At 38.7% G+C, this 27,631-nt stretch overlaps 1 protein-coding gene across 1 annotated transcript; it reads right to left on the bottom strand.

Annotated features, from left to right (window-relative positions):
- Positions 1–118: 118 nt before the first annotated feature.
- Positions 119–27,240, bottom strand: necab1 (N-terminal EF-hand calcium binding protein 1; the record flags this gene model as incomplete). The annotated part of the gene is made up of 13 exons (XM_079176107.1): positions 119–147; positions 1,191–1,282; positions 2,437–2,514; positions 3,783–3,895; positions 5,530–5,577; positions 6,731–6,807; positions 8,250–8,371; positions 12,418–12,554; positions 18,280–18,377; positions 18,657–18,682; positions 20,968–21,076; positions 24,308–24,332; positions 27,154–27,240. 13 exons carry the CDS (start codon positions 27,238–27,240, stop codon positions 119–121), a joined length of 1,041 nt encoding a protein of 346 aa, XP_079032233.1.
- Positions 27,241–27,631: the final 391 nt, after the last annotated feature.

The raw sequence follows: 27,631 nt of genomic DNA, 5'->3' as shown, positions 1-27,631 counted from the left end.
TGTGTGTGTGTGTGTGTGTGTGTGTGTGTGTGTGTTTGCTGCTATGGACTTCCTGATGTGCTGACAGGTAGCTCTCGGCACCCATCAGTGACGATCTGTGAACGGTGCTCGTCCACTTTCAGTTGTTGTTGAGGACCCACCATGAGGCTGTGGAGGAGACGCAGAAGAAGAAAAGAACTCAAGAATGACTCCAATCAATGACACACTTAGTACGCCCTCCTCTGTGGCTGTGTGTGTTTTGTGCATTTGTGTGTCCATGTAATCTGTGACAAATTTATTCAGCACTGCCCTCTGCGCTGCTTGTGGCTGGTTACGTGGTGGTGATGCTTGTGAGACAGAATCAAGATCAATTACATGTAATAATGCAGGAAAAATAACACAAAGACACTTGCTGCTGTGCTGGAAAAAATGGCAAAAGATGGACAAAAGCAGACTTATTATGAATAAAAATGAGTGACAGTAATGAGCTGACTATGTGACTGTTAAATGTCCTTTTACATAATTAGCTTCAAAGCTAAATGCAATAATGACTCCAAAACCAAAACAAAACAAACAAACAAAAATCCTCAACACAAAAGAGGAAAACAACAACGACCTCAATATAAGATCTAACTTACTTGTCTCCATAGCTTTCAACCACAATTGTCATGTAGAACATTTTATTTAATTTGATATCATAAATATTAAGTTGTATATATATATATATATATATATATATATATATATATATATATATATATATATAAATTATTTTCCATTATAACTGAGCCTCATGCCGAGGAAGGCCATGAGGTGTGGTTGAAAGCTTCAGTAGTTGAATAGTTGAGATTTTCTTCTTTTCAAAATAATTTTTGTGGTCAAACTGTTTCTAAGGTTGAGAATGAATCATCAAGCTAAATACGTATCGACATCATACATTCTTTATCACATTTACAAGGTGAAATACTCAAATCAAAAATCTCACAGCACGACTTCTTGGTATCTTTGAAAACGTTGGCATCGTGAAAAATTCTAAATTAAGTTCCGAGGGTTTGAGGGTCGTCTTCGTGATTAACGATAGACGTACCAGAGGGCACCAGACCCTTTAGCAGTGTAAGATCAGTCAGGTGAAAGTTATCTTGATCTTAATGGATGTGGTTTGAGTGTGATGTGAGGGGAGAACCAGCAGGAGCTCTAATTAATGATCTTACCAGGAACCAGCATGGTGGTTATGCTCTCAGGAGTTTCCAGGAAGTCCACGTTCCCCCTCTGGAAGGTCTTACTGTAGTTTGTCTGCAGGTGACTGTGCAGAGGAAGATTCACTTACTGATGATGCATAAAGATGTCTTCAGTTGTTTGTAAACCTACCTATTCATGACACCATTCTCCTAGGCTATTAACTATTGACAGGCAACTAATTAAAACCTCCAAAACAGTAAAAAATGTCTCTTCAATTAAGTCTATTTGAAAATACTTTACTTTCGTAGAAATTTATAACTGGTTGGTTTGAAAAACATAAAACGCACAAAAAAGCAGAAACAACAAAACACACATAAAAGCAATATGAAAAAATCTAATTTCACCAACAATTATAGCAGAGTTTGTATTACTTAATAACACACTGGAGTTAAAGCACTTTCTCCATGAGTGTAAAGTTAGAGACGTCTGGTTGGTCAATAGATATTTAAAAAATCATTATATTTGCCTGTTAGCCTGTTGTTTTATCCTAATTAAGTGGAAAAATCCACTTCTCACTCACACCAGTTGAAATATGTCTAATTTACTATAAGAGTAAATTATGGACACCTTCGGCATCCTATTTTTGACTAGTAGTGACCTTAATGTGCAGAAATGCATACATTTCAAATGAGCTGTATCAACATGCTATTTCCATGTGTATGTTTCTGTTTCTGTTGTATATTTTCTATGGTATGCTATTTGAAATGTATTGTTGGGAGGAAGGGGTGGGTGCGGCTATTCTGTGCACTATTCTACATTTCCCTGTATGTTAACTTCAATAAAGACAATTATAGAGGACCAACATGGGACCTTATTTCAGATAAAAATATGTAGTCGTCAAAGGTGAGAGCCAACCCAGTTGCTTGGTAAATGCATGTTGGTATCATTGAGGTTCATTTTGAATGTTTACTAAACAGACTAGACCAACTACATCTCAGATGCAAAATATAAAGTCACATGTTAAGAAATGAATGCAAGTTATGGAGACTTGCATTTTGACCACAGTATCTCAGTTGAAGTTGCATTAACATGAATTCCTCTCTGCATCTTTGCTCATCAGTTTCATTAAAGTCTCACAGAGAACACTGTCACTATACGCAGTGTGAACCAGACCATCTCTCAGTGAGTTCAAGCTGAGCAAAGAACATCATTTGGGGTTTATTTGATGAGGCCTCGGTGCCTTAGTCATGATGCATATGGTGACGGGCAAATACTTACTTCTTCCACACGTTGTTATGCTCCCAGAATTCATAGAGAATGAAGCGTGATTCATTTGCCAGCCTCTGAACTGCGATGCTGCCAAATGCAAAAGAGGAGAGAGCACAAGTCATGCAATCACTAATTAGTGTGCGACATCGTGTCCCTCAGCGCAGCCTGTCCGTCTGCATTGTTTTCCACTCTCTGACAGAGAGCAGCAATGTGAATCCATCAAATAAATATTTTCTGTGTCTTCATCCTCAAATTATAATTATACAGTGTTTTGTCAGAGGTTTTAATCTAATTTTAATTGAGAGAAATGGCCGTGACAAAGCAAGTAAATGTCATGCTGCCTTTTGGGCTGCTGGATTTGGCCTGAAACCAAAGTGACAGTTTATGTGAGTTTCTTTTTCTAATGTTTAAAATGGAGAAAAATAAAGTGCGAACAGTCTTTCATCTGCTGACCGAACGTCTTGTGGTCTGATGCTGCAGTAAAGCCAGACCATATCTTCAGGCCAAATATTACAGCCATTTCTCTGATGTTTCTATTTTAAAGCTTCATGATTAATTCACTGTGGCTCATGATCTCATGAAGATTTATCTGATGGACATGAACTATGTAGAGAGCCTGCACATCCTTGATGTAAGTCACATCAAAAACTCAGCTACAGAGGGGATGATGTAATTCAATGCAGATTTGAGTCAAAGGATAAAAATGCCATAATCCTGTAAATTATGATTCAGATACAGAAAACTCAAAGGTATGTGTGTTTTCTGTGAGTGAAACAATTCCTTAAAGATTACAGACATCTTGGTATTTAAGGGGCATACCTTCTCTCTTTGTTTCCAGAAATAAAATAAAGGAAAATAATGCTATAGACAACAATAATTCTCACATACATTTTACAATTTAGCATCTCTATTTCAATTTCATAAAACATCCACACAATGAATGCATTGGCAGAGCATGCAAACTATTAGATAAGTCTGAATAAGTTCACTCCTATTCACTCTTATATTACATGTATCCTAGATCAGATGTGCAAACTCCAAAAAAATAAATCTTTTAACAGGGAAAAAAGGAAGCAAGAAGCCTGCGGAAGAGCAACGGCAGGATGAACGTGCAATAGATCACCGTGTAGACAGTCGTGTGTGTGCAGATAATATACCAACTAAATGCTAAATGTTACATTTCCTGCTCTGTGTGGACTGGTTTTTCTATTTTCTTTTGGATGTGTGTGTTATTCCCATACTGCCTTTTATACAACCTTTTGCAAAAATACTAAAAAAATACTAAAATAACTAAACAACACAGATATATGTAGTAAATCCCTGATACAAAGTGAACAACGAGAAAGTAAACTGACTGTAGACATCCGGTCTGGGCGCAGGCACACTCCATGTACTGTCTGAGAGCCAAACGAAACTCCTCCAGCTCCTCCTCCAGCACTGAGAGCTGCCTCTGGACTATCAGGATGTGCTGTGAAGACAAAACACGCAGACACACACACACACACACACACACACACACACACACACACACACACACACACACACACACACACACACACACACACAGACACGTGAAGGCACGCAAAGTTAGAAGGTCAGGATTTGCTTCTGGTGGAGAGAGAGAGATTGATGGAGCCGGGGGACGTTCAGAAATCTTCTGGACGGATTTTACACCCGCTCACTCATTTACACTCTTTTCTTACACTTAGAAAAATAAAAAATGAAAGCGTCTGCGTCTTGTTGAACAAAGGCATGGAACAGCAAGGAACAAGAACCAGGAAAACCTGCTGTAATCATGAGAATATAAAAGATCATTTTGCATGGCCGATGAAGCATTGTTGACAGAGGCAGAGTGGCTGATGGGAACAGGAAGTGAATGGTCTGCCCGTCGGCCTGTGGTGTGAGTGTGTGTGTGTTAATTATGTGTGTGTGACTGATAAAACGCCTCAAGATTTTCTCTCAGTGGCTAATTTGGGAGAAACACACTCTCTCAACACACACACACACACACACACACACACACACACACAGGGGGCACACGCACTCACACTAACGGAGTCACATCGTCCTTCTCTCAGCAGCACATTTATTCCCAGTGACACACACCAATTACATATTTATTAATTCACACATTGCTGAGACGTGCGCACGATGGGACATGACAGTTACATACATGTATTATTCATATGCATGGTTTCATTTGTGCTGCTGTGCTATGATACTTCTGGTATACATATTGTGATACAAAATAGTGATTTAAAAACCTATATTTTTGAAATGTGACAGTGCTTTAATTCAAAGTATGTTTATTGGACTCACCATGCCATGATCAAATAGCAGCATGAGGCAAAGTAGTCATATTTTCTGAAAATCACACGTCCACATGTGAATTTATCTCACGTGAAATGTCGAAAAAACACTTGTGCCTTGTATGAAATTATTCATACAGACAAACAATCTTTAAAAAAAGAAAACTCCCTTCTACCAAACGTTCTTCCTCCTCTTCATGTGTCTGATGGACACTGAAGAGAAATCCTCCTGCCAGTGGTTGTGTTGGTCGGCTGTGTCAACGACTATAGAGAGTCTTTCAGCCGTGAAATGAGCGATATGAAGCTCGGGCACTAACGGTCTCCCTTTGCTCTGGCATGTTGATGCTGAGGTTAAACAGGGAACGATGACATGCACACAAACACCTGCGCGCAGTTTAAGCACAGCTCAAAAAGCACAAGGGGTCATTTCATTTGCCAGAAGGTTTACACACAAGGGAAGCTCAAACAAATGTCCTGTACTACAGTGCTACTGTAAATATATATATATATATATATATATATATATATATTTTAGAGCACACGCTGGAATACACACACTCTCTTCCTCACACGTGCCCATACCTCCCAGTCTAATGCTGAGCCTTTAAACACAAAGTGCTGTGGAGGAACAGAATATGATTCTGTCAAGTTTCAGCCCTGCTGTTGCTATGACAACCGCTTAGTGGTATTTTCAGTGCGGCCCCCCTTTCGGTAAAACTCCCCCATGTGAGAACAGAGAGACGCAGAGTGGTCACAAACAGTATAAAAGTAGATTTAAGTCACAAAAACGCACCGATTTGCTCTCCAAGACCTCCTCTTCAACGGGCTCCAGACGGATCTCCTGCAGAACAAATATACGATGATGTACGATGATCACAGTGACACATTTAGCTAATTCAAAAGCACATACTTCTGAATTTGCACATCTTGCACACTCTCCTGTAATAACCGGTCACTGGCTTAGCCGGTGAGCCCTTGAAGGCCCATAATACGAGATTGGGAGCATTCTGATTGCCTCTCAACGGCTCTCAACGTGGCGGCGCCTGAGTCGGCGGCTCACAGCTAACTGAGCTAATAGCGCTAACAGTACAAACTAAGGCAAAGGTGCTGACAGAGCTGTCAGTGTTCACCTGAGGGGGAACTGGGGGGTGGGTGCTACGCTTCCACGACGACACTGTCGGTCGAGACTGTATTATCAGGCTGTATTATCATACCCGGCCAGCCCGGCAATAAAAAGACAACACGCAGAGAGGGAGAGCGACTTCATTCTCTGCTTAGGTAGACATTACTTCACTACATGGATAATAGTTATTGTTGCTTTTTTTATGTACTAAATGTTGTATATTTCTCCTTTAAACTAAAGCAATATCTACATGCAACCATTGTAAATTGCTACTGGTTAAGAGCTGTTCAACTAAAGAGGGACATTTCTGCTTGCATGTTTTGAGTATAAAGAAGTACAATAAGCCGTCAATTTACAAGAACAATAGGAAAGATTAGAAGAAAGGATGAAAAAGCAAACATAACTTTCATCTTGCTAATCATCTCACGGACACTCAGATTTATATTTGAGTCCCTTGAGGAGACCCCACCACCAGGTTGGGAACCACTGATTTACCATTTATGAGTGAAAAATCCACAAAGGATCCGAAATAAAATAGACAAGAACTTTAAATCTTCAAATCAGATCTCAGATTTCTTGCTACGTTCAACACATGCAGATAGAAGCTGTGAGAGTTTCATCTATACTATAGACTGCATATGTGTTTGTGTTCCTACGTGGGAGGGTGTTGCTGGGTTTAGATAGTTTGTAGATATCGTTGTGAGTCAATTTGCCATAATTTGTGGTTGATCTGAGAGAGCGATGTAAAGACCAGATGGCCGGGATGGTGGGAGGAGACAGATGAAGTTGAAAATAACAAGAGCAAAGAAGAAGAAGAAGGAGGCAGGAAGTAGCGGAGTGTATGGAAAAGGTTGGAAAAAAAGGAAATCACCTTTTTTTCCAGACGGTCGATGAGCCTCTGCAGTCTGTTGACCTGGATCATCCACTGGCCGTCTTCTTCATAAACACCTAGAGACACAGACAGGATACGTTTCAGATGGAAAGAGTGAACAACAAAGGTGAAGGGATGAAAGGTGCTGCTGCATACATCGACTATATTTTAAACACATTTTCCTCCATTGATTATTTGACCTGAATACCTCTAAAACGGTGACCGTGTCCCAGGAGGCATTTCAAGGTGTCCTTTCATGTAATACAAACATGCTAATCAATAGAAACGCTTTGACGCGTGTAATCAAAGTTCATAGAGGCTCTGCAGCTGCTGCTCAAGTCTCCCAGCAACCACAGCTGATGTCATGATGGAGGTTTAACCGAAAACTGACAGTGTGCAAACAGAAGGTAAGTTGTGTTCTCATTAAGATTGTTTGAATGCACTTAACAGCACTAAATAAAGTAAACTTTAAAAAAAAGTGTATTGTATAGTAATGACTTCAAGCAATCGTCTTTAGAAATATAAAACAATACAATAATACTTAATGATCCACCACAGAGGAAGTCAAGTTTATGAAAAAGGCCCCAAATCACAAATTTACAAAATACAGCAGTAAAATACAAAACAATACACATACAATTAATATATCATCCAAACATATACAGCAAAACAAATATTACAAATATTTCTCTCATCATAAGTCATAATCCTATAAAATGTAAAAGATTTTGACAACTTTAAAGATGAATTTTGACTGACAGCATTATTATTATTATTAAAAAAAAAAAATTATTTCAAAATTGCAATCATGAATTCTTTTGGCCACGATAGTCCTGTGGTGAAAATCTGACACTGTGACAGCTCTGATTGGGAGTAGAGGACTGTTTGGTATTTATTGTATTCATTCAGGTTTATTGCTTCTCTCACTGCCCACTATTGAAGAACTACCATGTCTACTGTGAGCAGCCCTGCATGAAACAGACGCATCACAAGTCAAACATGCATCAACAAACTGCAGGCTAGTGGTGCACTTGTGCATCACAAACCAGGGAGCGCTTGGCACACTGTAGCTGCTAGTATGTGTGTATATCATGACAGGAGTTTGTGTTCAGTGATTATCTTACTGACAGTGAAAGTGTATTCACACTTGCAGCACATGGTGACTTGAGATTGAGCCTGTACATCTCCCAACCTCAAACCTCCACCTGAGTGCCGCAGCACTCAGTGGCTTTGGCTCGACACCCAGCAGCACATGAGAACACAACTGTCCACTTCAATCTGTCTCCATCTCTCACTTCAGTTTCTCTCTCGCACCTATACTCGACCTCCCTCCCCTCCCTCTGTGCTCGGCCCTGCTTCCTGTGGAGACACTCTGACTCTGACCGAGCAGCTTTTCTGCTGCTGGCAGCTACACGACAACATAACTCAAGAGTGGAGCCACTGCGGTATAAAAAACGCAACGGGATGCTCCGATTATTTGCACAAACGCAGCATTAGACAGCAGAACATATGAACCCACCTGAATTGACGAGACTGAGGAGAGGGTTGTTAGGAGAGAGGCTGCTGTTCCTCTGAAGCCTGCGATTGGAGCGACGACCCGACCACTGGATGGACAAAACCTCTGGCTTCAGCGGGCCCTGTCTGGAGTCAGAACAGGGAGAAATTCATATTTCAGAATATTTTCTTTTAACATGGTTGAGATTGCATTACAATTAATTTGGGTTATTTTTCTTCTTTCAGACTAGTGGAAAGAAAACATCCACAATACGCATATAGGTGTTTATTTGACTACTTTGTCTTTTTGCGTTTGTAGATTTCTCCTAAAGTCACCAAAAGTTAGCATTAGATAATCCCTCATTTGCATCATTAAACATAACATTTCAGAAAACTTGTAATACTTGGTTCCCTATTCACCTGTCGTGTCTTACGAAATGTATGAGATTTTACAACACATATCTCTAAAAGCCATTTTCTCTTAATCTGTTTTTTTCTCTGAGGCAGAAATCACCAAACTTTCCAGTTTCAGTCCAATATAATCTGAAGGTTTCACAGAGGGGTTTGCTCATATATAATTCATAGCCTGTTTTATGGAACATTATATCAATAAAGACATGATGGAAATAGCTTTTTTTATGGCTGTTGACAATATTTTTGAATTGATGTAGTGATACGAAGAGATATTCAAAATGAATTCTGTAAAAACCTTTGACTCTAATATGCCAACAAAATGAAACAATAATTTGAACCTGCAGCTTTATCCACTGTTCAGATTTCTGTTCTGGACATTTAAATTAGCACATATTTCACAAGCATAATCAAACTTGTAATAAAATAAATGATTGCCACCATTATAGTTTAATGGTGATATCTATTAAGGTTAAATATTCTACCTTATTCACATGGGGTGTCTGGCACCATGTGCCCAGAGGACACATGTCTCCTGAATAGATGTCTCAGCTCAGGCCTGAAGTTGTCCAGGCTTACGTTATATTTGTATATTGTGTTGGTCCGACAGTGATGCTAACGCCAGTGAGAAGGTATGCAGCCGCAGGGTGACATCACCTTGGATTTATCTTTGTGCTGTCAAGTTGTTCGGGCCCATATTTTGAGAAGACCTAAGGGTGTCTCTGGTGATGTGTGTGTGTGCAGGTAAATGCACATGCTCATGTTTATATTTGTGTGTGTGTGTGTGAGTTTTGTGTATACTTGAAAGAGCGGAAAGTGTGTTTTATGATCATTATTTGTTGTTAAGCGAAGCCCTCCAACATTCTTCAGACTTCACACTGATATGTTTGTACATTTTCAGCTCACAGTGTTTAATAATTCATGATTTATGTATTCGCAATTCCTTTCAAGATACAACATTCTTAGTCAAAAAAACAGTTTGGGATTTAGCTGTGGCCTAAGCTACGCTAATGAGCGGCTAGCTGTAGATTGTTTAGTGTACAAACATTGAGAGTGGTATAAATCTCCTCATCTAACTCTCTAAATGTTAAACTTTTACCTTCATCCACTAGACTTTATTCAGAACTTGGCTTTTTAGCTTTAACTATACAGTACAACTTATATATAGTGAGCAATCTGCAGTAGATCTGTGAATATGTGTTTTCTAATATACTAAAATCACAGTCATCTTATTCAGAATGATCTCCTTTGGTCCAGAATACATGGTTGCTTCCTCCTACATCTGGGAGAAACACAGAATGCATAATTAACCCACGAGTTAAATGCGTGTGTTTGCTTGATGTATGAAGCAGGAGGAACCGTTGACAAGTCCCCCTCGGTCTTCCACTGAGTCATACTGTATTAACTTTAATTGCTAAAACCCATCTGAGACCAGCATCGAGCAAAGATCAGCAGCCTTTGCCTCTTCATGTTCCTTCCACAACCTTTATGTCAACAAAGACGAAGGAAGAGGAGGTTAATCTCTGTTAGAGCAAACTATGTGGCCTGAATTAACAATCCAGGACCTTTTTGTCCATGTTTCACAGCCAGGATATGATTACTGAAATAATGAAATGATTATGCAGATTAATGATGGATCAGAAAAAAAAAGAAAGGGTTATCTATTGGGCAAATAACAACATATTACCAAGAGGACAGTGATGTTGCTTTTGAAATGAACAGTACTACTTATGAATACAAAGCTCACGCTCAGCTCCGAGTCATACCATGCATCCATGAGTGTGAGCTCCAGTTTGCCCTCTTAAAACTGACCACAGAAACCAATTTTAAGCCACCAGGGAAACAACCAGGTCCTCTGGATGTCAGAACAGAGTGATAGCACTCAGATGCACAGGGGAATTATTGAAGTGTGGCAATTCAGAGACGGATGCTGCAGGAGAAGAAGCTGCTCTGGGAGCAAGGGACAAACACACTTTGACATGAGAGGGAGATAGAGACATTCAGGAGAGGACAGGAAAGAAGGGAAGAGTCGGTGGGAGCCTCAAAGCTCATCACGTTCTGCCTCTGAGAATAAGTTTAAACTTAGGGAGAAAAGGGACACAACGATCCTTTCAAACTGAAATCAAGCCGAAACACGTCAAATTGGAAGAAGTTGGCAGCAAATCACTGCTCGGTTGTTGAGGCTGCAACAAGTGAGAACACAGACAGGTGAGGGGTCGCAAAAAGACGGTGCGTCATCACCTGTCCTATAAATAGCATATACCATAAACATACATGAAACCTGGTCTACACTGGTGAGTCACATCACTAATGAACCGAGCGTGACTGAATTCTGAATGAGAATGCAGACTGATTGAGTACTGCATGCACCTACACACACACACACACACACACACGCACACACACACACACACAGACACACACAGATACACAGACACACACAGACACACATACACAGACACACACAGACACACATACAGACAGACAAAGACAGAGAGACCCACCTCAAAACAAGTGTCTCAGGTTTAACCATCAACTGTCCACACAGCCAGCGGCTGGTTGTTTATTATCAGAAAGAACATTTATAAACATGCTAATAAGGAAATCATAATCCCATTAAGGTCATGTTCTTATCATCGATGTGTCAGCTGTGGCCTTCACCCTTGTCCAGTTTCTTTCAGTGTTTTGATCCACAAACAATGGATGTCTTGTGTCGAAACAAAGTCACATTTTGGCCATTTTTGGGGTTACAGTAAATAGCTTTCAGTTCAAGAACAAAGCAGTAACAAAGCCTGTGTTAAACCTGCATTAATTGTTTTTCGAGGCGGCACTTCTGCCTTACTGAAGCAGACACAGAGTCCCATTAGCATTGATTTTGAGTCATGTTTATTTCCGCTACCGCCTGATGACTGTAAATCAGATTATTCACTTTCCTTGTAGTTCTGCTTTGTAGTTCATCTCCTGAGGAAAATATGTGACTCTTTAGCTGCAAAAGGCTTCACTAGTTAGTTGCAACACGTTGTCTGTTTGCTAGCTGCCTGATGTGACTGGAAATGAGGCTGATGAGAACCGTGAGAGTGACCCAAAACAGTAAAGTGGTAGGTCGTTAAACCAAAACAAAGTTTTGGTATTAAAACGCTCTGTAGAGTTGTGTCATCTTTCATTATACAAAGTCAGTTTATCCAATTCCTAATATTCAATATTGCAGCTTCAGGTGAATTAATTCAAATTGAAAAAGCACATCTTCTTTACAGCAGTTTTGAGGAATCTTTGTGTAAAAGGGACTTATGTGAAAAGGTCCTTCTCTTATTTTCACCTTCAGTGATTTACTACTATCCCCCATATCCTTTGATCATGTCATTTTGATTTCAGATCACATGACATTGAAACCATCTTTCCTTGTATTTGTTGTGTTTTTTTTGGTCTCCATGTATAATTTCTCTCAAATCTTGACAATCCCCTTTTCATTTTCTCCCTCCATGTATATTTTTCCCATAGGAAGGTTAAAGAGTGATCAAAAAAATAAAGGAATATAGATATCCGATGGATTACAAAGAAAAGCAGGTGGTCTTTATAAATACAGAGTAGGAACCTGTGTTGTTGCGCAGCACCTTGGATGAAAGCATCATTTAAATCTGAAATGTAGGATGTAAATTAGTGTGCGTGGTTTGGACAAAATTGTCACACTCAATGGGATAACTGTAATTATAGGTGCCATTGTACAATATAATTGGTTCATGTTTTAAGGACTAATTGTACGTGTGTGAAAGATTTGTTCTTACTTCTCCTTGCGAGTCTGCTCGGCTGTGGTTTCCATGGCACACTCGAGAGAGCTTTGAAGTGAATGAAGCTGATTGGTTGTCTCCTTCAGCAAGAAGCGGGTCACAAACTGCTCCAGGTGGGTGGACTCTTGATAATCCTGTCAATCACGAGGAAGGAGGTGGAGGAGTGTTAGAGTGGGAGGCATGATAAAAAGAAAGGATGATAGAACAAGAAGAGCAGCGACAAGTTTCGCATGCCAGTCAGGGAGTCACTCAACGTCCAAACTTCTTCTGCTAATTAAAAGACGCTTAAAGGATCAATCATTTAGAAAAGATGACATAAAACAAGAGGAAATAGGAAGAAGAACATGAACAATCTGGGGTTTTTACACTCAACCTCTCCTAAAGCCTGCCTCTTAACTTGTATTTGTTCAATCTTAAGTGGATGATAAGAAGACAACAGAACGATTCAAGTTAAATAGAATAAAATAAGAACTCAACTTATATGCATAAAGGAAGGGTGGGAAGCTTTTAATGAGTACATTATATTTACAGGTAAAACAGGAAGGGAGTGTGAGTTTCTGTTGTATTAATCCATTTTACTATAAACGTGTAACTCATGTATTCATTCATTACCGAATCATAGATGTGTCTGTACTACTGAACTTAGCAACTTAACATCAGCATTTAAACCACGCTGCATATTATTTCATTTTTGTTTAATGCATTTGTTAAATACAAATATTGGACTTTGTTGAGCATACAACTGGATTTATTTCCATTGCTGACCCAAACATCCACCGAGACATTTATCAAGATGGAAACAGGCATTTGATCTCTTACATTAAAGGGGTACCCAAGCGATTTAGTATTGAACTTTCATAAAGTTGGGGGACTTACAAAAGATACGCTGGAAAAAGAACAGAACTATATCCCGACTTTAGTCCTTAGAAGGAATCAAGCTTCAAAAACAATGAATCTCAGGCCTAACTCAAGATGACCCTGATGACATCAGTCATGACCGAACTGACCTTTATGATGATATAGTAAGAAATAGTATAAAATAGAAACTCAATCATTTGAGCAAATAATTAATAGTATTTTTTTGAAGGAATCAGATAAAAGTTATTATAGACACTCCAAAAGAATACTTCACAGCAGTTATATGATTTTATAAAAGATGCAAATTTGACTGCAACTATTGAAGGACAGAAATAATATATGTTTTTCAAATAACTACATTTTAATGATTTAGTTTCAACGACACTTGGAGTCTTAAAGAACACATTCTGGTGTGTTTTCATGTGAAAAACCAAAACTATACCACTGGCCTGATTGTTTTAAATCATGATTCTGATCAGCAGGTGTTATGTTGAAAATCAAAAATGCGTAACAGACTTCAATCATAATCACACATAAGAAATAAGTATTTCCGGTGGAGGTATTATGTGTCATTTAGTTTTCTTTGTTCAGTAAGTTGATGGGGGGAAACATCTACCTGAACGACATTTTGAAGAGGCATCATTTGTAACGTGTGGACCGGAGCAGGAGGGCTGAGTGCTGTTTTGGATCTAATCTAAGGAGAGTGATTGATGCTCGGCACAACAGAGTTTGCTGTTTGCACGCCAGCTCCCACAGTTTGCTCACTCGACAAACTTGTTCGTGAAGATTAGAGAATGATTAACGTGTGTGTGTGCCAGACAAAGAAAGAGGGGGAGAGACAGGAACATGTATTTCAGGGATTTTGTCTAATGGTAATTATTGTGTTTTAAAAAGTACAATGAAGCTGGCTTGGGTTTAAAAGCTGGATTTATTTATCAGACTGCGGAATTGCCCAAACATATCCTGATTACAGTATGTTGAGCTGAACTCTTCTCCAGAATATAGAGCAGCTAATTAGACTGAGTCTTTTCCCATTGATCCTAGCAGCAAGTCAGATTAAAGATTGAACAGCTGGTCCTACAATGTGAGAATAAACAACTGTAACTCTGTTTTTCACAGAAAGAAAGATAGAAAAACGCTGTGGTTTCTGCTGTGTTTGATTTAAAAACTCAGAATAGCTATCGGTCATAAGTATTGTTTGATCCCCTGACATTCTGAATATCAGCACACACACATGCACACACACATGCACACACACGTGCACATTCACTCAGTGAGAGTGAGTCACGACAAAACTGGTAAAGGTCAGTCTCCCGTCTACCATCTGAGCATAGATTACCTCCTGTGATCTGTTCCTTTGTGTGTGTGTGTGTGTGTGTGTGTGTGTGTCCACCTCACCAATCTTTAGTCATTTTAAACAGCTTAAGGTCCGCAATTGGTTTTCCTTTTTTCCTTTTCTATTGATCTTTCATGTTCAGTTGTACAAAAGGTCAATAGAGTTCTTTGTCGATGCACTGCTGCTAAATATCACACTGTTTGAGCCTTATAGTTGGGCTATTACTACTTAGCCTCCACCTTGACATGCAATCATACCTCACCTACTGCAAAATGACTTTACCTCAGTATTTTTAAAATCCTGATTGCAAATCATCATCAAATAATGCCCAAAAGAAGCTGATTGAAAGCCTTTCTTACTGATCACCTCAAAGTGCCAGAACAAGAGAACGTGGACTGAGTTTCTCCAGCTATTAATACATTTAATACTAAGTTTGTGTGTATAATCAAATCCTTCCTACATTCTAAGAAATTACAGGCTATAGTTTCAACTAGTGATTTGCTACATCAGGATGCACCCTGAAACTTTAACCTGCAATAGCTGATTTTTTAGCCCCTTGGATACAGCGGAAACAAGTCGAGAACATTGTGATATTGTCACCTTTTCAGTGAACTAGTGCTGTGCCGGTTTACTGTTTTATGATTTGTAATTAGAAGTACATTGTGTGTACTTGTGAAACAATTTTTAAAAGTCATATATTCATTAAACAGCATTTTGAGTGTCAGGTCAGATGTGTTGACTATATTCCCTTAGCATTAGCTTATCTCTAAATAAGAATTAGTTTGAATGGTGCAACCTGTTTTAATTTAGTTATGTGTCTATCCTCATTAAGGAAATACTTACTGTCCATTACTTTGCTAATTTTGAACTTGCCAACTTGGTTTATCTTTATAATTAAAAACATTTTACATTATTACATTATTACATTACAAATTATTGCACACTTCCTGTCGCTGCTAGAGGAGGTTTGGTATGGGAAGCCTTTAAATAGCTTTGGCAAGAGTATCTGTGCAAAATGAAACCCTTAGTGTCCCAGCACAGATGCACATACATGCCTGGCTGGCTTTGTTTCAGATGCACATTCTTGTTCCAGCTCCCCCGCACATGGGCATGGATGTTTGAGGACACAAAAGCACACGTACACACAATCAACCACATGAGCTTGTGCATACGTTAGCTCACACAAATACACACTAATCATTTTTCAATGCAAAAAAAGGGAACACCTCACAAAACATGCAGCCAGCCCCCTCACACACATCCACAGCCAGAGACCACCCACTCAAATAAATATACAGTTCATACCAGAGACGGCTGAGCTTTACTAATGCAGCATCTGTTCTCCTCCTTGCTAAGCGAATACTGGCTATAAATGCAACTTGCCATAAGTTGATTATCTCTCTATATGACACATTTAAGGTCGAAATAATTTATGGCATTGTAGAGGAGAAAACCATTGTGTGTAGGCTCCAGAGAGTAAACGCCAGGGGGACATCGGCAGTGTGTTCACATTATAGTGTTGTAATTTGATTCCAAAGTTATTGCCTTGGCCAATAACTCCTCAATTCTGTCCAATTCGAGCACAGTTATTTGTTTTAAGATAAGAGAATCCTTTATTAGTCCAACAGCAGGGAAATTTGCAGGATTACAGCAGAAAAGTGGACAGTGTAGCAACAGACATCAGTAGAAAACCAAACAGGAAAAATAAAAAACCAAACAAGTACAATAACTAGTCAAACAGTAAAGGTATAATAAATAAGTACATCGCCCTTCATTCATTCATTCATTTCATTTGAACTCAAATATTCATTTCACACACTATATCTGTGAGGGAACAAGAAAACCTGATTTGTGAGACTGATTGTTTCTCCAGTGTACCTCATGAGAGCTCGGGGCTTTTACAAGTCTGCAGCAAGATAAATATTCCCTTTTCGAATGACAAAACAACCCTTAAGACACATATCCAAGCTGCCTCTACTGTTTCTCTTCTTTATCTCCTGCTGCCTCGCTTCCTGCTCTCAACTATTCTCCTGAGATTCTCATTCTTAACATCAAATGATTTCAGGTGCATTTCAATTTTGGCACCTCATCACAGGTCGGCGAAAGTTGAGGTCTATGAAGGATTGCAAAGGGATTGCAGAGGTTTCTTTTGCAGAAATGAAGGCACATAATTCACTTATGTGCTCCTGCAGGTCCAACCTTTTAGAACCTATTTTAAGACAAATACATTTCTCTTTGAGTGGAAAAAGTTATTCAAAGGATACATATTGGTTCTCTACTTTATAGAGTTTGTTTATATGCATTTGTTAAAATCATGTATCATTTGATGCCATTTGTTTCTTAAAATCTCCCCTCACTGCCATTTTTTTCTGTTCAGTAAGTGTCAAAACATTTACCACACACAAAAATCTGTATCTTCCATTGACATTCATCTTTGTCCCCACAGCTCTGAGGTGTTGAAGTCGGATGTCATCGTGTGGCACCTCTCTCCGCGTTAATAAAGAACTACCACCAATAATTGAACGGTTTTACTCCCACTCTCTGGAGCAGAATGAGACGTGTCTGCTTCAGTGCAGATCAGAGGGGCGATTTCAGCCTCACAGCGTGTGTCATATGTGCCAGATGAGATACTGCAGAGAAAGTGAGGGTGGCAGAAACACAAAAAAGCTCTCCCTGCAGATGTATGCCTCTCTTCCTCATCCTAGCATTTGTCCCTTCGGTCCTCTGTTTTTCTTCTGCCATTTCTGATCATTGACCTTCATCCCCATCTGTTTGCCTTTCTCTCCTTCATAATCCCCCTTTTCCTGTCTGATCATCTACTCCGCTTCTGCCACAGTTCTACAGTAAGATCGAGACGAAATTAAGGTTTTTCCAAGGCATGATCAAAAGCAGTATTTGTTTGGTTACGCAGCCAAAACCTATTTAATTCCTTGTCTATGTTGGCTACAAGTACAAAAAGAATCATAACGCGCTTTGTTCTGGGGCTAGCATGAATGAGTCCTGGCTCATCCTTTTTGGCTCTGTAATGGAAATCTGACTAATGGGAGATCTGAGGACGCCAGTAGGGCAGCAGAGGAGCATGCTGGGAGAGATTTGAGACGTGGAGTTTAGGACATGCTGTGAGTAAATCAAACATCTCACATTATTATCATTATGCGCTCTGCATGAGATGTCAGTGTGATGTTCACAGTTTTGGAGGTGTGGGTCTGTGTATGAGTGTGCCACAGGGACGTTAATTAAAATAAATATATGATATGAGCAGATAATGTTCTCTCAACGGAAATAGAAATAGCATCCATTTAGCAGGTTCTTCTCATGACATTTTCTTTCAGTGACCATTTTAACACAATTTGCCACGAATGTCACAGCCTTTCTTTTCAGCCACATCCCAACGGAAACACACTCACACACCATACACACACTGCTGACGCCGCTTACTTTGTATATTTTGTGAGCAGCTAAACTTATGCATATACATATGGGGATGAATGGAAATAGAATTCTGAAATATCCTAAAAAATATCTAAAATATCCTCCAGTGTATGCCCGGAAGAAATACAGATATGATTACAGATTTTAAATATGAAACATTAGAGATAGAGAAGTAGCAAGTGTGTTAAAGCAGGTTTATATTTCCAATGATGATTTCATTTCTATCATCTTACCTTCTTTGTTTTGTCCATCGCCTTCAGTATGGACATGTTCAGGTCTTCTAAGGCAGCGAGAACATTCTCGTATTCACAGAGGTGCTGGGAGAAATACTCTTCACAGCAGAACGACAACATAGAGGAGAAAACATTTCGTGAGTTAAAGCAACTGGGACAGGGCTGTAGGTGTTTTGTTAAAGCAGTGCTGTGTGACAGCTCAGTCACACAGCCTGCAGGGGTTTGGTCACAGCGCCTGTGACAAAATCTTACATGGTTCTTTCCTCATGCTGGGTCTACGGTGCTCCTGACTGCGAGGTAAGCAAGATGAAGCTAGAACAGTACAGATTTTTACCGATATTAAAAGTTGTTCTAACGCAGGTGAAGGATCAACTTACCACAGAGTTCATCAGTGTCCACATTGCTGCGAAACAAAAAATGAGAAAGAGACATTTAAATAATTCCTCAAAAACAAAAGTTTCTAAGGTTAAAGGAGGTGACAGTTTGATCCTTTATCTCTGCAAACACTTTTAATGGACAGGCTACGGTTTGGTGAATCAACGTATCATGATGAATAAAATATGTCATGAATAATTTAATAATTGAGTTGCTTTGCCAGACAGTGAATCCCTCACAGGAAGCCCATCAGGAATGTTTGTCTGTTTGTGTTAATGTCCATGCATGAGAAACAAACAAAAGAGCTGAAGGCAAAGAGAACATTTTAAAGTAGAAAATGAGTCATTGTATCCCCTGACTGGCTTGCTACAAGAGACATGTTATTCCTTGTTACAATGAAGGTGGCTGGGGAGTTACACAGGTTTGAATTTTCTTCCACATAAACTGTAGCTGTCGTTCACAGGGGAGAAAGTGCTGCAGCAATCAATCAGTCCAAATAGGAGAAAACACTGAGAGCCACAGAGGAGAGAGGAGGTACTGCAGACCAGGGACACTAAACTGAGTTACTCAGTGAAAGGTCTAATTCATGTGTCTTGAAACTTGTCTGTTTTGAAGTTCTTTATACTAATGGACCATGCACAGGTGAAGCCCTTCATATTATTACTAACGAGGAGAAACATTCATAAAGTTTTGTACATGCCACTCATCCTGTGTAACTGCAAATACAAATAATTCATGTCCAAATGAAAATGTCTGAATTTACTAACTACATGCAATATCTGTCATTTTTATGTGAAGTATTGAATACTCTTTCAGTGTGCAACATCAACCTGAGCAGCCTCACCAGCCTGTTACGCAGACCTTGCAGCTTAGTGACTCATTCTTTAATTAATACATTTGAGACCTCCAAATTACTTCCTAACAACTTTGCCATCTGTGAAATGAACACAGAACGAGGCGCATGTTTGTTTTGGTGAAACACCGGGTCCATTGAACTTCTCTGTGATTTAGCAGATAGCAGAGTGATGGTGTCTGCGATGATGATGATATGTCAGCTGAAGGTGACGACAGCTGAAGACATATATGAAATACATAGCTCTATCATTGTTGACAAAGCTTAGTGGCCAACTCATGTAAATCACACATCTCATACTCATGATGAGGATGAAACAAATTATAACATTTGTCATCAGCATGACTGTAATGTCTCATCATTCTCTCTCCCACATTCAATCAGCTGTATTAATAAACGGTGGAATTAAATACCATGACTCCTGATCACATCAGCAATGAGAAACACATTTATGAAAACATAAAACACCCTAAACTTGATTCCCGAGGCACGCCACAGTGTGTTTCTGACACCATGAAGATCTCTGAGGCAGCTGTAGCCATTTGAAGACACGGCCAGAAAGACCAGTGTATTCATGCAGTCTACAGCATACAGTCTTTTCATTACAAAAGGCCTTTTTTATTGAGATATTATGGGTTCATGTAGAAAAAATATGTTACAGATGAATGAAGTTCATGTGTAAGGCCAGAGATGTTTAATTTGAGTTTGCATTCAGTTGAATCGTTCAGCCCCTTGGCGTCTGATACCGACACACCCTGTAGTAAGTGTGTCTGTATGAGACGCATGAACAAAAGTATTTCATCTGAATGTAACAACCATCAAAGAGCAGAAGTCAATATTTCAGAATGTGATTTCATTTAATAAACTTTACTGGTGGAATTGAAAGTAAACTGAAAATTGCTTGCATTCAATAAAGACAAAAAAGTAATTATCTTTTTCACTGCCATGTCTCATATACCTACATCCAGGTTGATAGTACTCATCTTTAAAAAACAATATACTGCTGTGAACAACTTAAAACATAGATCCAATAAATGCCTGCAATTATCATTAAAGCAGAAATATATTCTTTTGAAATTGTGACAAACACAGACTGAACTCGTACAAATAAGGCAGAGTAGACGGTTTCTATAAACATTTGAACTGGTCAGTAGTTGCTGTACTAAATGTTCAAACCAAACCCAAAATTAAAGTGGACTTTAATATTAATATATAGTATTTTTATAGTGGAAGTTTTATCTGCTTCCTGGATGTGAGTACACTGGGTTTTCACAAGAAAGTTGGATGTAATTCAGTGGAACATGAGTGAAAACAGAGATACCTTGCAGACCAAACGGCCGAAAGCTGCAACTACAGTTCCATTATTCCCAAACAGCATCGACACCTACCTCTCCTCCATCATCCACAGCACTCCTCCATGGAGCACGATAATAACAAGATAGAGTAATGAATGGACTTACTCTGTGTTATGAGTGTCAATTGTGTGGAAGAGCTCCTGTAGTTCCTCAGTTGTCAAGACTCCATCAGAGAAGTAGGCTTTGAATTCATCAAAGGACAGCTTTCCATCATCTGGGGACGGAGCACAAATGCAGCTTGTCAACACAGTGTCAGCTCAGCTCAGTCAGGACTGCAACGTTCTGTGAGATGAGGTGGCCATTTTCTAAATGATTCCTCAATCCTGAAACTAGTTTTGGGTCAAATGAGCATTCTGGTTTGTGTTTGTTGGACAAAATATTTAAAGGTTGTCAGTAGCACATATTTAAATCATCAAAATTCCATAAGGAAATAGGTGTACTAACTTTAAATTAATAATTTAAGTCCACCCCCTCAGCTGATGAAACTGAGGGTGACTTGAGATAACACAGATAAGATGCAGCATGTTAGAAACTGCAGGGGCTGAATCAGCAAAAGATGGCATCAAGCGTATAAAACTCCATTCACAGCGGAAAAGGAAGTAATAAAACTTAACAAACTAACTCCACGGTGCAACAATCTTCCTTGTTGTTATTATCATAGTAAACAACACTGAAGGGTAATCCCCATTTGTTCCATGAGACCAACTTGATGGTAGTCCTAAACAATCAGTCATTGTTATGCTTTGAGTCTTTGCAATTATGCTTAGAGTAAAAAGCTCCAAGCTACGTGAAATATTCATGAAAATGGTGAAAATGAGGAGCCCCAAACTGAATATCCTGCTGCTAAATGAATATGATCAACCACAGGCGACATATTTTCTCCACACAGTTCTGACAAAAAGCAGATCGTGTCTGTTTGTGTGACATGAGGTGGCTGATCTTTAAATGTTCACCGCTGACCTGCTGCTCTGGAGGTGATGCTCAGTATGTCTGTCGTGTCACTATGTGAGCAAGAGAGATGATCAAAGGCAAATGTACACAAATCAAGCGCGCGGTGACTCACTCGAGCTCAGAAATAATCTCGGAATGGACCTGACATACAATTGGTGCTGTTTGCACTAACACTAAAAACAAACATGTGGGATGACTTCTCATTATGCTGCATGACAAAACCATTCACAGCGAGGGACGGATATATAATGAATAATGAAGCATATCATGCCATGTGCATAATTCATTCTGATTAGCCACTTTTTTGCGTGGAGAGGAAATCATTTTTTGATTTCATGCAGGGTCTCTATCAAAATGTTTAACAAAACAAGACTTCAGTTTGTTCCGTAATTAAAAACATTAAAATGGATGTGATTCGACCGTTTTGATACCAGAGATGAACGTAGCCCGCGTGTCGGGTTATATTCTACGACACGTGTTAACTTGACACAAAAAGATACTGTCATGTGCAGTCATACACACAGATGGTGGTCCCGCCCTTGTCAAAGTGTACTTAATGTCCCAAGCACAAACATGCTTAGGCAGACTGTGCATCCATAGAGGCATTTGTCTCCTTTGAATAAAGATTTCTTTCAGAGCGTGTCTATGCTTTTATTTGAATTTCAGTGCCATTAATGAAAAAACTATATATTTCAATAAGCTGTACAGCAGGGATGTCAGAGAGCTATTTGCATTTGTTAAAGCAGTAATATTATTTGTATTTGAATAAAAGTGGGAATAGGGAAAACAATCCTGTTTTTGTTTTTATTACATCATGATTTTAGAATATTAAAGTGTTAATATGTTCTTCAGTAAACTATTATAACAATTATAAACACTTTATGCCATCAGTGATTGTCCCCTGAACCCAAACTTGTGTTTGATTTGATACAATTAGGATTATGGTTATATTGAAAATGTGTCTGAAAATAAAACAAATAAAATTGACAAGGTCTTTACAAATCAATTATATCAATGAATAACAAAATTAACTGAGGAATTATGTGAAACTTCATGAACAAACATGAGACTTGACTAAGACAGTAGTAGAAAGTAGTCCTCTGAAAGTCTGGTGATAAAATATAAAAAAACAAATATGTTGCAGCAAGTGCCCCCCCCCAAACTTTACGCCCTCTTCCACATAGCAAACAAGACTATGAAGAAAACAACTTGCAATGCCAAGGTTTGACGCTGCAGTACTACAGTGTGAAAATTGGTCTTCGGTGCAATCTACATGGTCAGAGAAAATTTGCGGTAAAGTTGATGCATTTTATTAAATCTTCACTTCTAAAATAAATCTGGCGCCTGATTATCAGGGAAATAACAAGCAGGCCAAGCACAAATACCCACTGCGCACACAGTTATGAGGAACGCCAGCTCATATGTTTTCTCCCCAAAAACAAATAATAAAAAAATATTTACGAAATAATAAATATTTTATATTTGACTTTCTTGCTGGGAGTTGGATGAGAAGATTTATTCCACCCTCTGTAAAGCCAGCAGCCAATTAGCTTAGCTTAGCATAAACAATGGAAACAGCTAGCCTAGCCTGGCCTTGGCCCTGGTCAAGAAATACTGTAGTCCGGCACATAACCTCCTGTGAAACTGTGGTTTGTTTATATTTAAAGTATAAGCTCACCAGCTGCTGGTGACATAGCTCACATTTACTTTACAGACATGAGTGGTATTGATCTTCTTATCTACGCAACAAAGCGAATAAGCATTTAACAAAATGTCAATTTATTCATATGAGTGATTCATAGAAGCATCTTGTTTCCTTTTTTTAGCAAAGAAAAAACAATTGTATCTATGTTTTTAATTGTATTTCAGTGCCATAATCTAAATTATTTAAGAAAAGTTATTTAAATAATGTACACACAGGCATACTGAAACAAGCTTTTAGAACATAAAACTATATGTTATCTTTGTGATTTATTGCAATTAATTAAAAACGTTATTACTTTAACTTTTGTTTCATTTTTTTGACTGCACATAAATGTAGAACATTCTGACGATGCAGAGCCAGTGTGCAATAAAAGATAGAAATGTCCTGGATCCAGACTACCGCTGACCTAGAAAACACCAAAATGAACTATGTATTTTGTATATATATATATATTATGATAGTGAAGATGGTGGAGGTGAAACAACAGCAGAATTAGCCGTAGACCTCCAGCTGCACACCTCTTACTCATTAATCGTGATCCGCCATGATAGAAATGTTGAACTGGTACAATTTGTTTTTACGTTTTTCTTCGCCAATGCTCTGAAACTGAACCTCGGTGAGCATGGTCAGTTTCCTGTTTCCATGGAAACTGAAAGAGCATATCAGCAGAGAGTCATGATCAGAATTTCATTGAGAAAGTAGGTTTTCACACACGCGAGAAAGAAATGTTGAAGAAATGCCAAAGACAGTGTGTGTGAGTCTGGAGGGTGCGTTTGGTGCAATATTTACCGTTTTTATCAGCTCTCCGTAAAATCTGTAAAGAGAAAAGGAAAAAAGAGGGATATCATCAAAGGTAAACAGTGCGTATGTGTGTGTGTGCGTATGTGTGTATGTGTGTGTGTGTGTGGGGGGGGGGGGGGGGGGGAGTCATCGATCACACACTCAAAAGCAGTGTGTCATTAAATTATTGATAGTGCTGTCCCAGAGTCCAGATGAGATGAAAGGCTGAGTGGCAACGACAACATCAGCCTAAAAAGGCTCGAACCACCTCGAAATAGCTCAGCCCACTTTCTCTACTTATCGGGTTTAAACTGGTGAAGAAGAATTAGAACATGTGTCGATTTACACATAGGCTTCCACTGTAGGCTAAATCTGACAGCATAACAATGAATGTGCAACATCTAAAGTTCAAAATGCCATTTTTCTGTTTGTGGGACTTAAACGCTGTGCTACAAACGGGTAACAATAATCCTAATATATCCACCCACCTTCTTCTAGCACTTGGTCTGTTGTGTGTTCTGACTTACATAATTTGTTCTAATTTTCCTGCTTATCACACTTTGTTGCCTCTTCTGCCGTCTCCAACCTATAAACTCCATCTCAGCTCTAGGTTTTTGTCATCTCTTGTCCATTACTAATTTATATAATCAATTAATTAAATTAACTGCAACTATATTTGTCCCTGCAAGGTTAGTTGTTGCCCTACTTTTTTCTGCTTTCCAAACTCTTCTACCTGACAACTGCTCTTTCTATTCTTATTAAATAATGTGCATGAAAGGTACTTTCATACACATTATAATATTGGAAATCATTTGGAAATTATCAGATACCAGCTCACACTGAAACTCCAGCTGGGTCTAATCATCTCATCTCATGTCATCTCATGTCATGTCATCTTATCTCATGTCATCTCATGTCATCTCATGTCATCTCATGTCATGTCATCTTATCTTATCTCATGTCATCTCATGTCATGTCATTTTATGACATGTCATCTCATGTCATGTCATCTTATCTCACGTCATCTCATGTCATCTTATCTCATGTCATGTCATCTTATCTCATGTCATCTCATGTCATCTCATCTCATGTCATTTTATGACATGTCATCTCATGTCATGTCATCTTATCTCACGTCATCTCATGTCATCTTATCTCATGTCATGTCATCTTATCTCATGTCATGTCATCTTATCTTATCTTATCTCATGTCATGTCATGTCATCTTATCTCATGTCATGTCATCTTATCTTATCTCATGTCATCTCATGTCATCTCATGTCATTTCATGTCATGTCATGTCATCTTATCTCATGTCATGTCATCTTATCTTATCTCATGTCATCTCATGTCATCTCATGTCATTTCATGTCATGTCATGTCATCTTATCTCATGTCATGTCATCTTATCTTATCTCATGTCATTTCATGTCATGTCATGTCATCTTATCTTATCTCATGTCATCTCATGTCATTTCATGTCATGTCATCTCATGTCATCTCATGTCATCTCATGTCATGTCATGTCAGCTTATCTCATGTCATGTCATCTTATCTTATCTCAAGTCATTAATGTAATTTCATGTCATGTCATGTCATTAATGTCGTTCCATGTCATGTCATGTCATCTTATCTTATCTCATGTCATTAATGTCATTTCATGTCATCTTGTGTCATCTCATGTCATCTCATCTCGTCAAGTTATCTTTTACATCTAATGCTAAAAATGACTGAATTCTGAAGTCTGATGGTCCTTTTTTCCCTCAGTGGAAATCTGGCACCACAGCAGCATCAAAATCATAAAGAAAAACACACATGGAGACACATCACATCTAACCTGCTCCAGGCTGAAACAACTGTTTGGAGTTAGTGTGGTTTAATGACTCACACCCGGCTAAGGCAAAATCTATAGGAGATGTCTGGAAACAACAGAAGCATACACTCTGACAGTCAACTCGATGACAAGCAGAGGTTTCATTCCCTGCAGGGCACCTGTTCAACATCAGTGACTGATTTTATGTTATACGGCAAATTCCACCTTTCATAACTCTTGGTTCCCATGGACGCATCCTCCCCTGTCTCTGTCAAACAGTGAAGGCAGGTTTATCATCAAGACATCACAAGGGAATGAAAGAGTGGAGGAATGGGGAGGAATATAATTAGGTGGTGCCGAGGCAGAATGCCGTCAGTGCCGTGATACAGGGGAGGCAAAGCAATACAGGAAGATCATTACTGATATTCATATATCTTATTTTATATTATTATTAGTATCATCTAAGGGAGATCTACAAGTGTTTGGAATTCTTATGGAATTCTTCAACACTTTAATGAAAAAGCATTTTTAGATTCAAAAAGTTCTGTATATCAATATGATATTTTGTCTAATTCTGCTATGGTTTCTCAGCATGAATAACACCGTGACTTTTGTCAAACCAAGAAGACTTATAGCATTTCATTAACTTTGTATTTGGTTTTAACACTGACATCAAAATGGATTGCAAGCCTTTGAAATCCTGACATCATGAAGCCAAATTAAAGGTCAGCCTTGTCAAATGTATCCATTCTATTAAAAAAAAGGATCCCGCTGTACCCTGCATGCATTTGGGGACCCATTAACTTTGGTCTAAAATCCTCTAATCTATAACCAATAATATCACTCAAACATAGATTTACATAGATTTCTTCAAATGCAATAAAACAAATCAAACAATAAGAAAACCTTTTATTATCGAGATCATTTGTAAAAAATAAAATAAAATATAACCGTGCATTATGCTCAAGTTTTTGCAATAATAGTGGAGATGAAATAAAAAAAATGTTTTCAAAAAAGTAATGAAATGTTTTACAGTACTTACATCTATGAAAATCGACATTCCTTTTTTAATCTCCATTTGAGCTCTGGGCTCCTCAGACACAGACTGAACCTCCTCTGAACAATCCATCTTTCAAAATGTAGCTTCAGTTGTAAACTGCTGAGGAATGCGTCCGCTTGAACCTCTTATCTGATCAAAGCCAATGGTCAGAAAGAGCGACTATCTTAACGCGGTCCAGAGCTCTGATGCAGTCAAGTCAACCGGAATAAAGCACATAACTTCCGGATTCAAGTTTCATAATTCAACTGTTCATTATTGCTCCGTGAAATGCAATGAACAGAAGTAGCTAAAAAAGTAGTCAGATATGATCCAAATTATTCTGTGTTTACTTTTGAGGCTATTCTTTGCATTGCTCCTGCACACACCGACACTTGGCTGAATCTTTGTGTTTTTATTTTGAAAGCTAAACTACGACACTTCCTGTCATGTACTGTCTGTCTCTGTCTGCCTTGACAGCGCA

This window comes from Pholis gunnellus (assembly GCF_910591455.1).
Source record: "Pholis gunnellus genome assembly, chromosome: 16".
In the NCBI taxonomy this organism is placed as follows: Eukaryota; Metazoa; Chordata; class Actinopteri; order Perciformes; family Pholidae; genus Pholis; species Pholis gunnellus.
This window is presented reverse-complemented; position numbering and strand designations above follow the sequence as displayed.